Genomic DNA, 15612 nt, shown 5'->3' with positions numbered 1-15612 from the left:
ATGACGTCAAAATTTTGCAGGATGATTTGGATAGATTGGAGGTCTGGGCTAGGGAGAATGGATGTCAATTTAATGTGGCAAAATGTAAGGTTATGCATTTTGGGGTGAAAAGATGGGAGGCAGTTTACTGCATTGGTGGAACCGTGCTCCAGGAAATTGATGAGGCACGAGATTTAGGAGTGTTGGTGGATAAGGAATTAAAATTTAGGGGACACATTGCAAAAGTGGCCAAATCAGCTCATCAAATCACTTGGTTGCTGAAGAATACGTTGACAAGCAGAGACAAGCAGGTTATTGTTCCTCTGTATCGAGCCTTGATAAGACCTCATCTCGACTACTGTGCTCAGATTTGGTCACCTAGGTTTCTTCTTGATGGGGAGGAGGTGGAGAGGATCCAGAGGCGAGTGACCAAGATGATAGCAGGTCTGTGGAATGAACCGTATGAGAACAGGTTGAGGATTTGTGGGTTGCAGAAATTGGTTGATAGGCGGAGGAGGGGAGATATGATTGAGACATTCAAATTACTGAAGGGTTTCTATAAAATTAATTCAGAAGATATTTTTGAGAACAGGGCTGGTTGTGGGAGGACTAGGGGACATCCATGGAAACTGGGCAAAAGTGTGGTTAGTAAAGGTGTTAGAGCTGGGTTCCTTACTTTTAGAGTAGTGAATGAGTGGAATGCGCTCCCTGAGTCTGTGGTGGATGCTGTGACAGTGAATGAGTTTAAGGCGAGGTATGATAGATACTGTATGAATGTCGAATAGTTGTGATGAAAATGATTTGGGGCCTCCCTCGATGAGTCAAATGACTCCCTGGAGTTGCCCGTAATAATAATAAGGCTGTGGGACTTGATAATATATTGCCACGTATTCTGAAGGAATGTACCAGGGAGTTGACACCTGTCTTGACATATTTTTTTAATACAAGTCTTGCACTCAGTCAAGTCCCTAAGGAGTGGAAGGAGGGTAAGATAGTGCCACTTCATAAAGGAGGTGATCAAAATCAAGCATTAAACTATAGGCCTATCTATGTGTCAGGTTTTGTGGTTAAATTGTTGGAGAAGCTTGTGAGAACTAGGATCCAGAGTTGGGTTGACAACAATGGTATAATCTTTGATGGACAGCATGGATTTGCTAAAGGGAGGTCATGTTTTAGTAATCTACTTACTTATTACAATAAAGTGACTGCTTCCTTGGACAGAGGAGAAGGATACACAGTGATATACTTGGATTTCACAAAGGCTTTTGATAAAGTACCTCATGATAAATTGATAGTCAAACTGGAGCAGATGGGGTTGGATATTAGATTGGTGCATTGGATTGGAGATTGGCTGTCTGATAGGTATCAACAAGTTGTGTATGGGGGAGCGATGTCGAGGAAAAGGAAAGTCACTAGCGGAGTGCCTCAGGGATCTGTTTTAGGGCCATTACTGTTTGACTTGTATGTTAATGATATAGGTGAAGATTTGGATGGAGATATTCAGTTGTTTGCAGGTGATGCAAAGTTGGGACAAGCCATGATGAGTAGTGAGGATGTTGTGACCTTGCAGGAAGACTTGAATAAATTGAGTGATTGAGCACGAAAATGGGGATGTGAGTTCAATGCTGCAAAATGTAAGGAATCCCATCTTTGGAAAACAAAGATGGGATGCAGAATTTATGCTTGGTGAGGACACATTGTTGGAGGTGGAAGAAATAAGAGATCTGGGGGTGATAGTGGATAAGGATCTGAAATTTAGGGGACACATAGCCAAAATTGTGAAGACAACACAAAGGCTTCTGGGAATGATGCAGAGGACACTGACGTGTAGAAGAAGGAAGATTCTTGTTCCATTGTATAAGGCTTTGATTAGGCCACACCATGGAGTATTGTGTCCAGATTTGGTCACCTGGTTTTCAGGATGAAGAGATGTTGGAAAGGGTCCAAATGTGACTGACTAAGATAGTTTCTGACCTCTGGAATGTCGAGTATGAGGAAAGATTGTTAATGCAATTTGCAGAGTCTAATGGACAGGAGGAAGAGGGGAGATATGATAGAGACCTACAAGTTGGTAAGGGGTTGTTATAGGATTAATGCTGGAGAAGTTCTACAGAAAATATTGGGAGATCGGGGGTGAACCAGAGGTCATCCCTAGAAACTGTATAAAGAAGGTGTGAGTAGGGGAGTGAGAGGCAGGTTTTTTTTGTCCAGAGTTGTAAATGATTGGAATCCTGGAATGCCTTGTCTGAGAGTGTGGTGTCTGCAGGGAGTTTGAATGTGTTCAAAGCATGGTATGATTAGCTGTGTGTGTGTGTGTGTGTGTGTGTGTGTGTGTGTGTGTGTGTGTGTGTGTGTGTGTGTGTGTGTGTGAGTGAGTGAGTGAGTGAGATAAAAGGACCTGAGTCTTTGACTCCATAAGGTCTTGGGTAATAATAAAAATAATGAATGTCATTTTTCGGCTAGTGAATATGACAAATACATATAAACCAATTAAATAATAACTGAAATAAATGACATCAGATTTGTTTGTTCTACAAATGCATATGGATTTTACTTTTTACTTTTCACTTTTTTTTTTCTTTTCTGTGAATCCTGCCCACAAAAGGTTGTAAAACTATTGTATGTTAGGATTATGGATGTACTAAGAATTAGATGATCCAAGAATGCTGCTCTAGAAATTTTCTGGACAAGAAATTTTTTTTTCAAGCTGCTTCAGTCCTGGCTATGAGACAGCCAGGGTGGTAGTCTCATACTAATTGGAATTCATTTACCACCTAAAGACATTCGCAAACATAATGTCCATAGTGAGATTCAGATACACAGTCTGTTGTAAAGCAGCTATACTAAGCACTCAGCCAACCAGGCTACAATGGAAAGTTTCAGTGACTTTTTTTTTCCTGTTAACATCATTGTGGAATTACTAAATTCATAACATTTAATAATTTTTTAAGTTTATTAATAATTATGTAGTCAATCCATTTATATGCTTAAATATATGGACTTTAAATTATACAGCCTTAAAATGTGTCGGTATATTTTAGTAAATATTCCAAATTTCATTAAAGTTTATAGAGCGCTACAGTAGCTCTTATTGTTGTGTTCCAATCTCTTAAACTGTTAATTTGTGTTCTATACTTCCGATCTTCCCTAAAGAGTCACGTGGTACCTCCAAGACACAAAGGGATTGCCTCAGGAGCGAGCCAAAACCAAAGTGGCAAAGTTCTTGAAATCTATCTTCTCATAGAGCCCTAGTGATATTTATTTTTTTTGCTGCACCACCTAAAACAGTTAGATTAAGTAAAGTTATCTTAACCAAGAAGTGATTTCAAGACATGTAACTATTGATTTGCAGTCGTGATCTGCAATGTGACCTATTCTTTCCCGCTCTAGTTTGAACCTTTTACAAGTGGTGCATCAGATTCTAGAACTCAGACACTTAGGTTTAAAAATAGCAAAGGTTTATTAAGCATATTAACACATTTACAATACAATTAACATTCATACTAAATTCCAATACTAATCAGATAAGATGGCATGTATCCTTAATGAAACAAGAGTATCAAAAACAGCATTCCTAATAAATCATTCACAATGATGGTTATTCTAGAATAATATTTTCTCATTAAACATTCATTATATATCTCGTTACTCAGACTAATTCATTTCAGCTTTCTCTAAAGCATACACAATAAATTAACCTGTATATGAGCTAACTCACTGTACTTTCTCTAATTTTTACATACTACAGTCCTGCTCTAAATAAATCAAAGTCCTTGATCCTTAATGTCTCTTAATTTCACTTAACACCATAGTAAGTTGCGCACATAACATAGTCAAAGGAAACGCCACTGTGGTGCTCAATCAAAAAGACTACAAAGGTAAGCTAACTGCTTTAGCACTAGACCGTACGACTTACCTCCCCATTGAATATAATCCAACCAGCTCTCAGATTAGAACTCTCCACAGACTCCTTAAGAAGGTCACTTCTTGGCCTGTGGAAGTCACCAACAAACTAAAACCTTATAACTCTAGACCCCCCCCCCCCCCCGCCGATTATATGGACTCCCAAAAATACATAAACAAAATGTGCCATTGCGTCCCATAGTGGATGGCATTGATTCCCCCACATATAAATTAGGCAAACATTTAGCCAAAACGCTCACACACTACACTGACAACACACCATCACACATAAAAAACTCAGCCCACTTTAAAGCCAGTATAGAAAACTTCACACTCCAACACACTGACATAATGGTCAGTTTTGACGTCTCCTCCCTATTCACTAATGTCCCACTCAAAGAAACCCTAGAGCTCATCCAAGCCAAGTTTCCTCCCGATATCTCAGCCCTATTTCAGTTCACAATGAACTCAGGCTATTTTGTTTGGCAAGGAAAGTTCTACAAACAGATAGAGGGGACAGCCATGGGTTCACCGCTTTCCCCACCCTTGGCCAATTTCTTTATGGAGACATTTGAAGAGAAAGCCTTAAACTCCGCCCCACAAAAACCCACTATTTGGCTTCATTATGTGGATGATGTGTTTGCTATTTGGCCACATGGCTCAGACACACTCCATTCCTTCCTAAGGTGAACTGGAAGTTCACCTTAGAAAAAGAGGAAAACAACACCCTCCCCTTCCTAGACACTTTAATCACCCGCCAGCTTGATGGCGGGTGATTAAAGTGTCCCACAGAAAACCCACCCATACTGGCAGATACATTCACCAGCAGTCCCCCCCTCACAACAATATGGGGTTATAAAAACACTATATAACAGGGCAAAATTAATCTGCTCAGATGACAAGGCCCTAACTACTGAACTAAACCACATCCTCAACACTTTCTTAGCCAATGGCTATAACCCCAAAAAAATCCAAAAAATACTAAAACCAGTAAACCACAACCCCGCTCCCCCCTCCACAATAAAGATTACACCAAGTCTATCACCATCCCCTACATCCAGGGCACCTCTGAGAAAATAACCAATATTCTCAAAAAATATGACCTTACCTCCTGTTACAGACCATATAAAAAGTTGGCATCCCTTATCCACTCTACCAAAGACCAACCACTTCCCCTAGACCTACCTGGTGTATACCAGGTCCCTTGCAGCTGCAAATTGTCCTACTTTGGCCAAACAGGCAGAACAACAAATATCAGGATTTCAGAACACCAAGGCTACATCCGGTTTCACCATTACAGCCGCTCTGGGCTGGCAGACCATGCCTTAGATACCCACCATAAAATTCGTTGGAAGAAAACAAAAATAATTCATCGCAGCAAGTTTAAATACGAAAGATTATTCAAAGAATCTTCAGCAGCTCTAAAAAACGTTCCTAACCTCAACAAATTTGGGTGCATGGAACTACCCCAAATTTGGGAGACTTTCATTATGAGAACTTCAGCCCAACTGCCAAGACTACCAAATTAGCCCGCAAGAGGGCACCATTAGGACTTTAGGAACAATATTAGTTTCTTGCTTTCTTCCTCATTTGCTTTGTGTTAGTGCCTGCGTGCACATACCATATCTTTATGTTCCTGAAGATGGCAATGTGACGTTGCCGAAATATAGAAGTTATTCATTAAAGTTGCCTTTAATTAATATACTTTATATGCGTTGTTAATTCCGTAAACTAATTACCAGTTATATCTGACCAACGTATAAGCCTTGCCACTAGAATAGACAAAGGAAATTTTAACGTTACCATACACTAAGGCTTTTCAGTCCTTCAATTTGGACTGCCTTCCTTTGGTCGATCTTCCTTCTTGTTCACTTAGACGGTGAGATACCTTGGATTCTCCGATCATTCTGTGATTTCACATGATTCTGGCATGACTGAGTTGTCCAGGCATAATTGTGGCATTGGGCGATTTCTCCTTCACGATGTCTGCTACCTAGACGCTGAGTGTTTCCAAGGACTGTGGATACACAAGCGGAAATGTACTCCTTCATTATACAATCAGGAGCTTATAACTTCGCCAGTACTCGGACGGCTTTTCCTGCTACCGCTCACCAGACTCTGAACATAGCTTACCGCTGATCCTTGTCCGAGCTCCTTCATGCAACTTTCTACCGGCCAGACAACCTCCAGCCAAGAGAGCGAGGGGGGGGGGTTCCTAACCCTTTTATTTCTATCTCCCCTACTGGTAATCACTGTAACCTTCGTAACTCACTCAATGCGTAGCACTTCACCCAGATGGGTCTCGCTTCATACCGTTTGTTTCCGATTTTCTTCTAACCACGCTCTGCCACATGCCATGAACATACGACTGCCTGAATCCACCTCTCCTTCTGTTGGCATGCCTTTGCCCTTTGAACCTTTGTTCACAACATTTTATGCAAGTCATTCCTCAGACAAGTATTACAAATTTTAGCAAATCTTTGTTCAATTTATACAGTATTAACGGTCTTGCACAATCAAAAAAATTATTATTTCCTCTAACAACGTACAATCGCTTTTCTTTATGCTAACATAATTTTATATTATATCACATGTATATAGCATATACTTAGAAGCAAGAATTTTCCTACATAAAATTTGTATCTTATTTTTCTATCGGTTAAACGATGATAAATGTGGAATTCTTTAGGATTCCCATTTATCAAGGTTTAACATTATTATCAGATCACCTATCTTATTATCGCAATACCTATGAACAGGTATTGTAGTCCCAAATAAGGTTGTATTCCACGTTGGATGTCAAAACATAAAAAATAATAATAAATAAATAAACTGGAACTAAGTTTAGCTGGGCTTGTGTGGAATTGACCACCCTCTCCATCCATCAATCCACACACGCACGCACACATGCGCGCGCACACACACACACACAGGTTTCCCCCCCCCAGTTTAGCTGGGGGGTGTTTCATCCTGCAAGCAAGAAACCGACCCCACTGAACATGCACGGACTACAGTCATGTATACCTCCATTAGGGATGCAGCAGAGGAATGGCGTGCCGGCTGCATTATTTCGCCATGACTCCTCATTAGGAGGAGACCCAACCCATCTGAATCAGATGGAAGGGAGAGATAGATAGATACTACCAAATATATATTTGGTTTAATACTTTATATGTGTAAGCAAACAAAGTTTGCATCTGGAGTATTTTCAGGACACTGGGAAAACTTGTGGCAAAGGTGATATAACTTCTCATCACTTGCCTTAGTATCTCATAATGCAAAGCAGACATGTATAATGCTATGCATTAAGAGAAAGTTCACCACCCAAACAGGTTTCGGTCTGGCTCCCACTGATGAGACCTCAGTGGTGGTGACACTAAGATAGAAGTAATGAAGAAGTCATATTTCCATATACCAGTTGCCAAAAGGTGTCACACCTTATTATTAAAATTCTCTGGATTAGAGATAAGTTGATGGAAGTTTTTTCACTTGGCTATGCTACCAGTTATATATTTGGTTTAACCAAGTGTAAGCAAACAAAGGTTGCACCTGAAGTATTTTCAGGACTGGGGCGGCAAAGGTGGTATAACTTCTCATCACCTGCCTTAGTATCCCATAATGCAAAGCACATCTCCTTGTGGACATGTATAATGCTGTGCATTAAGGGAAGGGCATTTGGAAATATGATTTCTCCATTACTTCCACCTTAGTATCACTACCTCTGGATCTGGCTCACACTGATGAGACCTCAATAAAGGTCGAAACCAGTCTGGGTAGTGACCCTTCCCATAATGCATAGCATTATACATGTCTGCAAGGAGATGTGCTTTTCATTATGGGATACTAAGGCAAGTGAGGAGAAGTTATACCACCTTTGTCACAAGTTGCCCTAGTCCTGAAAATACTTCAGGCACAAACTTTGTTTGCTTGCACTTGGATAAAGATTAAACCAAATATATAATTGGGGCATAATCATATTATGCCCCAATAAGTATTGGGGCATACTTGGTCTCTAGAGCAGGATTTCTGGACTATGAAAAAAATAATTAGAAATACAAAAAATATATATATAAAATTGATAAAAATAGACATAAAATAGCCTTAGCCCATGTACAATACAAAATGCTATAGGTATACAAATAACCTTTTGTATATAAATAAATAAAAAACTGGGTGCTTCTGCATTTTTCTGGATGCACCTAAATATTTAAAGAGTTCTAAGAAACATTTATTTAAATGCATGATTACTTTATTTTGCTTTGCTTTAAAGCTTATCATTGTTCTCATGAAGAAAGAATTGTAAAATTGTTTTCGATTTTTCAGATTGGCGTTTATTTGATGACAGCAAAGTAATGTATGTCAATGATGAAAACAGTGTGGTTTCAAGGTCAGCATATATGTTATTTTACAGAAGGAGAGGCGTTCCATTTACATTGCCACAGTCCCTTACTTCATCTGCTGTGAAAATGTCAAATAAAGAACAAAAGCAGAAGGAAAATTTGTTAGATTTAGAACTTGCTAATGAACAAAGCAGTACTGATGATTTTAATTCAGTGGATAGTAATATTTTAACATATAGTGGAGATGATAGTAGTGCCTCCTCACCTATTTCAGAAATGGACACTGTTGATTGAGAAAAATGTAATGTAGGAAGATCAGAAAGTCATTGTAAAGTTATGGTCATAAGATCTTAGAATCTTTTTTTTTACATCCTACATTGCGGTAAATTGATATTCAAGTTCATGTTGTACAGTATCAATATATAATATCATATACTGCCACTTTTCACTAAATTTAGACCTGCAGTTATTCAATAATTTATATTTTTAATTTTTTTTTTTTTTTCTTATTTTAAGGACTGTAGTATAGTAAAATGTTTTACATATCTTCAATAAATAGCACTAATTATACAATGATATAAAGGAATATTTGAGTGATAATAAAATTAGGCATAGTGTGTCTTAAAGAAATGTGAATTGCGTATACTTGGCCTGTTAACTGAAATTTGTTTCTGTTGTCATTGTAATTAATGTATGCATTTCTTGGCCATTACATAAAACACATTTCTCTGGATAGGAAAAATAAGTTGGAAATTCATATTTGCAATTCTAAGGTTAATTACAAGCTAACTTTTCAGAGATTGATTCTGCTTTGTTTATTAATCATCCTCTTAAACTGGTGATTATAGTAGATATTAATTTGATATATATTTCTGCATTCAAAAGAAAAGTGCAAAGAAAATATTTGCTTTTCATGGTGTTTCTTAAAAATGAGAATTTTTCTGTTCTCAGTTCCAAAACACACTGGAGCAGACTTTATAAAGCCACACAGGTGACTAACTTCATAAAACCTACATTACATCGTGATACAGCATATATCTCAATAAATATTTCAGTTAACATGAACATTTTATCACTTTTAATTTTTTAAGGAAGTTGAAAGGCTGTATTGGAATGCTTTTTGTGAAGTATATTTAAAAAATTAAAAGATTAATTTATCAGTCCTGAATTTGATATTTGAAACCATGTGCCTGTTTTACTCAACATGAATAATAATCACTCAGTAATCTCTCAATTGTCCAGTCATACTGGAAAATTGATTTCATAATAATTTAACTGAGGGTACAAATAACCAAATGTATTGTTACATAGTGCTTTTCCATTTGACATGCTAAATTATTTTAATGCCAGTTAAGCGAGATTTTAGTTATTTGAGGGGAAGATAATTGAGAGATCATTGTATTTCTTTATTCATGTGGATCTTTATTAGATTTGAAAGTTCCTATAAAGTTAATGAAGTCTCAGAAATCTTTCGATATTGTTAGGGACTCTCATAACTCTTTGTTAAGGGTTTTATTATCAGTCTTAGTGTGTGCAAGCATATAAATTAAGAAAATAAGCTTTCCTTGCTCTTAATAGGCTGCCTTTTTAAATAAATCACTCATATGACCTGTATGATTCTGTATGATATCTTTTGCATTTTAATAACTGACAAGGGTTTCCAAAATGCTGCATATTTTCTTTGATATGTTGACTTGTTAATATTGAAAAACTCAGGTAATATATTCTTTGTTAATTTTATGACAGTTTAATGAAACCTATTTTATTATAGATTATTATTATTATTACCATGTGACACCTCCAGGGAGTCCAAGGACTCATCGGATTACTTTGTTCTTCCTTTCCAGATTTGTTTTTGGGAAGTGTTAATGAGAAAGCAGTATGACATGTTATAGTACTTTTTTACTTGAATGCACCATATTTGCATCACTTTGTTAATTTAAAAAAAAAAAAAATCCATTTACTAAAGTTGTGAACTAAAAAGAATCACCTGCAAGCTTAAGCTGATTGTTTCAATGAAATCTCAGGAACAGTAGATAATTGTTATGAAGTATAGAATGGAATAAAGATGTGTATGTTAAGTTATTTTCCTATGACATGATCAAATCAGAGGAAATCTTAAAATGACAACCTTCAGTTACGCTCAATTGAGTCAATGTATCAACTGTCTTCTAATATAGCACCGTGCAACTGTATCTTCAGCTCACAACTCTTCAATTATCTGACCAGCAAATTGATTTCCTCCCACAATGGTTGAATAATTGAGACAGATATAATTATAATTTTACAAACTTTATACATTTTTATAATTAAGTAGAACTGATTTTATCTTCAGAAATTTTTTTATTAATGACAGATCCAAACTCCTTTTGTGATATATTATACTCTCTGTTTACTGTATCACTGTGTTGTGAAATTTCCCCACTGTTGGAAAGAGGAGAAGAGGGGGGAAAATTCAGTTTTTCTAATTAATCATATAATTTCAGAATGTGATTTTAAAAAAAGTGGACATGGCACGTAACATACATTCTTTGTGGAAAGATGTAATATAAAATGTTCATGAGAACTTGATATACATATGATGTTTTGTTCTGGTTACAGATATGGGAGTGATTAACAGGTTTTGTGCATTCTTATAAATTATTAAAAATCATTACACATCATCACCACTAACATAGAGTACCATACTGCGCTGTCCTTTTTTTTTTACCTTGCACTGATGATTGGTATTATAATGCTGTTATTTTTATTTTTTGAGGAGGAGAGGGGGATGGGGGGAAGAGAAGAGGCAAATCACAGTGATATTTTAGACGTTCTGTTGCTGAAGCACCATGTACATAAACATTCAGAAGTTATAAATATATTTAATTGTGTATAATTTTTTTTATACCTCATTTTTTTAAGTCCCACAGAGAAGCAGCTGCCTTGCACAGTATATTCTATGTGTTAGCACACTACACAGAATCCCCTCTGTATTCTCCTCCCTGTTCTCTGAGTCTGAACTATTTCTAACTTTAAGATGTGTGTGAAAACTAATAGAAATGAATCTGAGGAACTGTTAAGCATATACAAAACTATATATAGAATTGTTAAAAACTATTCAGCACAAGATTTTTAAATTAAAATTGGAATAGATGGATCACCTTAGCAGGAAGACGAATTTTATCACTCAGTGTAAGACAATCACCCTGCTTATTGGAAGTTTAAATTGTCTTGAAAAAGTACTAAGTTTAGTCTTAAAATAAACTTTCTGGATTATTTAACCTTAGCTCACCTGTGGTACTAATGTACTATAGGATTACAACCTCTCATGGATGAGATTAACATTTAAAATTAATCAAGATTCTTAAATTTAATTTTTAGAGAAAGGAGTAATTATAAGTGCAAACAAACAGTTTCATATGAAGTATCTTAATTAATAATTAATGTTAATTAACAAATGTTAATAAATTAACATTTGTTCCATGAAATAAAATAAATCAGCTATCGCCTTTTATTCCCTTATAGGGAGTAGGTGAGGCTTTTTTTTTAACCCTATTTAGCTTTTTTGGAGACTGAGTGGGCAGTTCAGTTTCCACCGGTAGCCAATCAGAGATAGCTGGCCAATGAAGAGACTGGCAAACAAGTGCTGCCATCTCTTGGTACTTAACCCTAACAGGATATGTTACTGTCTGAAATAACGTGGGTTCTACGGTTGATTTTCTTGAGTTTAGAGGACGAAAAACCCAAGTTTCTGGGAGAAAAAACTTGCTTGTCCAATGCAGAGATTGACCATTCAGGAATGGTCGAAGAAAGCTTAGAAAAAGTTCCTCCAGTCAACAACTAGACTTGAACTTAAGTCTAACTTCAAGTGACCTAGTGCAGAGGATGCAAGCACTACTTCCTCTGAGCTACAAATGAATTTAAGATTTACAATTGTTAAATTACTTATAGTATAAACTGCAGATACACCCCTAAACATACATATGTTATGTGTTTATGATAATTGTTCCTTTACCTGAATTTTTTTTTCTTTTTATTTATTTATTTATAAGTTTTTTCTAAAAAAAAAAGTACATTTATATTTGTGTGTGTGTGTGTGTGTGTGTGTGTGTGTGTGTGTGTGTGTGTGTGTGTGTGTGTGTGTGTGGAACTCACACATACACACAGATGTGCATCCATTCTTTATATTGCTATTTTCTTGCTTCACTGACTTTTACATATAAAATCATTGTCGTTTTAGATGAGAATTATATTAATTGCATGTGTCAGTATATTTTGCTGTGCATATGGTTTGTCTCTTATTGTTATCAGATTTCAGGTGGATATTTTATTTGCAGTAGAAGTCATTTATCTGGATTCTTACATTTGGTCATGAAAGTATGATGCAGGCATTTGTGTTAGGTTTAATTTATTATATTATGTATGTACATACTATTTGTAGAACATAGTAATCTGAAATTTCATTGCCTTTATTATTAAATATTAAATAAAAAATATTTAAGATTTTAAAGAATGTACTTTAATAATTTATCATTGATGCTGAAATAAATTGTTTTAAGCAAAAAAGAAAAATCTGGTTTAATACATGTCCATGTTATTAATTAATAGTTAAGCATAGAATTACATTACATAAATGAACTAAATGCATTAATGATACTGAAATAAAACAGAACTGTTTTTCTTGCGACTGATGCACTTCTCCCTGAGAAGACTAATTTTTAGTAATGTTCTTAGAAAGCAAAAAAAGATATTGTTGATGTTAATAGCAAGTTTACAAGAATATATTGCATACATTTGATCTCATAAAATCTCTTGAAACTGAGAACCAATACACTAAAGATTATTGTAACATAAAGTTGCAGTTTTGTTTTCATATTCATATAACTGGATAGGTAATGAGAATATGATATATTAAACTGGCTGTTCTCACATTGCATGCATCTATACATACGTTCTGTATACACACACTTCTCAAATCACCTCAGTATATGTAACCAGCCAATGCATCATTTTTGGCCCGCCATTCCTAAAAATGTGACTAATACATGAAACTGGTTATTTTATGATAGATTACTTAGTGATCTCCTTTTTAGAAAATAAAAGATGGTTTTTGTTAATTAAATCAACTATATATATGGATTAAAAAACATTCTTATTACTGTAAATTTTACATTTCCTTAGTTACAAAGTTTTGCAAAAAAAAATCCAAATTTTAAAACTTTCTCTCATTTTATACTTTGTATTCTGTTTTTATCCAATATATGGTAATAAACATGTGAAATATATATATATATATTTTTTAATCTTCTCTCCTCTCTCTTTTCCATTGATAAATTAGCTGTGAATGAAAGAGGATGTGAAAATAAAAATTAAAGCTGTTTTTCAATGTGCTATTAATGTTGGAACATGGAAGATTTTTTTCATGGTATAACTGAATGAGAAATAATATATTCATTTTGATTAATTTAATCTGTATTCAAGATTTAGAATTTTGTAGATTACATAGATTATATCAGAAAGTACGTACATTTGTGATAAATTCTGGGAGAGAGTTAGCAAATCACAATTTTTTGATCCTTTGGAAATAAAAGCAGTTGTCACTACAAGAAACACACGTATTAACCACAGTGAAAATTATTTAATTGTAAATATTTCATACCAAGTATCTTAGGACATCATCAGTACAGTAGTTTAAACAATAATAGGAATCACATACAGTTAGGGTGCATGATTATAATAGAATCTCAATAAGCGTGCGTAACGTGTTACAGAAGTAAAAAATAATAATAATAATTAATTACTTTACACAATTTTGTATGACAATTTCCCATACTTTAGGAATTGTAAGAACGTCATTGCGGTTTAAATTTGGCCTGTGTAGTAAGGCTTCAGCACTTTCTTTATATAAACGTTCATGTTTATATAAAGATTATGTAAAAGTTTAGACTTTTCCCAATGGATCCTATGGCTTGGATTTTCAATTCTGTGTTGAGAGAGACCAGATTTCTGCTGTTTAAAAAGACAAATGTGGTCTTGATGTTCCAAGTAGCGTTTCTGAACCGACCTACCTGTCTGTCCAAAGTAAGACAATTTACAGGAGCACGGAATCTCATAAGCGCCAGGCAATATCAGAGGTGAGAGTTTGTCCTTAGGAGAAGGTAACAAGTTGTAAATTGGTTGATAGGTTTGTAAGTAGTGGCAAAATTGTATTTCTTCATAATTTTAGAAAGACGTTCAGAGATGCCTTTGACGTAAGGTATGGGAATCCTATGGACTTCTTGTCTGGATTGATGTGTGGGAAGGTGGCTGATGATTTTTTGAGTTGTTTTAGGATTATATCCATTTAGGATGGCTGTATTTTTGATTACTTCTAGTTCTTGGTTTAGAGATTCTTCAGAGGAGCAGAATTTGTGTGCTCTGGAAACTAGTGATTTAATAATACCAGATTTCTGAGATGGATGATGAGCGGAAGAATTGTGAATGTAGCGACCTGAAAATGTAAGCTTGCGAAAGACAGAATTGGCGATGGAACCGTCTTCTTTTCTTTCAATGTGTAAATCCAGAAAGGAGATACCCTGGAGATTCTTTTTCTAGCGTAAAGTTGATACGAGGGTGAAGAAGGTTAATTTTATGTAGAAACAGTTGTAATTCCTGTTTGGAATGATCCCAGACTGCAAATATGTCGTCGACATATCTTAACCAAATTTTTGGTTTGGGTTCAAAAGTGAATATTTTTTCTTCAAGGTTTTCTAGAAACAAGTTTGGTGATAAAGGAAATCCCGCTGCTGTGCCTTCTTCTTGCTTAAAAAAAAACAGAATCTCCACAGGGTATCTCCTTTCTGGATTTACACATTAAAAGAAAAGAAGACGGTTCCATTGCCACATCTGTCTTTCGCAAGCCTACATTTTCAGGTCGCTACATTTACAATTCTTCCGCTCATCATCCATCTCAGAAATCTGGTATTATTAAATCACTAGTTTCCAGAGCACACAAATTCTGCTCCTCTGAAGAATCTCTAAACCAAGAACTAGAAGTAACCAAAAATACAGCTCCTAAATGGATATAATCCTAAAACAACTCAAAAAATCATCACTCACCTTCCCACACATCAACCCACACAACAAGTCCATAGGATTCGTCAAAGGCATCTCTGAACGTCTTTCTAAAATTATGAAGAAATACAATTTTGCCACTACTTACAAACCTATGAACCAATTTACAACTTGTTACCTTCTCCTAAGGACAAACTCTCACCTCTGATGTTGCCTGGCGTTTATTAAATTCCATGCTCCTGCAAATTGTCTTACTTTGGACAGACAGGTAGGTCTGTTCAGAAACGCATCACGGAACATCAAGACCACATTCGTCTTTTTAAACCGCAGAAATCTGGCCTCTCTCAACACGGAA

The 15612-nt window shown here is 35.7% G+C and overlaps 1 protein-coding gene across 1 annotated transcript in view; it reads left to right on the top strand.

Moving 5' to 3' along the window:
- LOC150101961 (ubiquitin carboxyl-terminal hydrolase 19-like) overlaps positions 1-14255 on the top strand; it is a 629785-nt gene extending 615530 nt beyond the window's left edge. The window contains exon 25 of the mRNA XM_090399944.1: positions 8206-14255. Within this exon, the coding sequence (XP_090256070.1) occupies positions 8206-8516 (311 nt within the window). The 3' untranslated portion in view covers positions 8517-14255. The remainder of the gene's footprint in view (positions 1-8205) is intronic.
- The last annotated feature ends 1357 nt before the right edge of the window (positions 14256-15612 follow it).

Source organism: Typopeltis vanoorti, chromosome 11 (genome assembly GCF_054136105.1).
Source record: "Typopeltis vanoorti isolate ZY-2024b chromosome 11, IOZ_Tvanoo_1.0, whole genome shotgun sequence".
NCBI lineage: Eukaryota > Metazoa > Arthropoda > Arachnida > Uropygi > Thelyphonidae > Typopeltis > Typopeltis vanoorti.
Note: the sequence above shows the minus strand (reverse complement) of the source record. Positions and strands in the feature narration are given on the sequence as shown.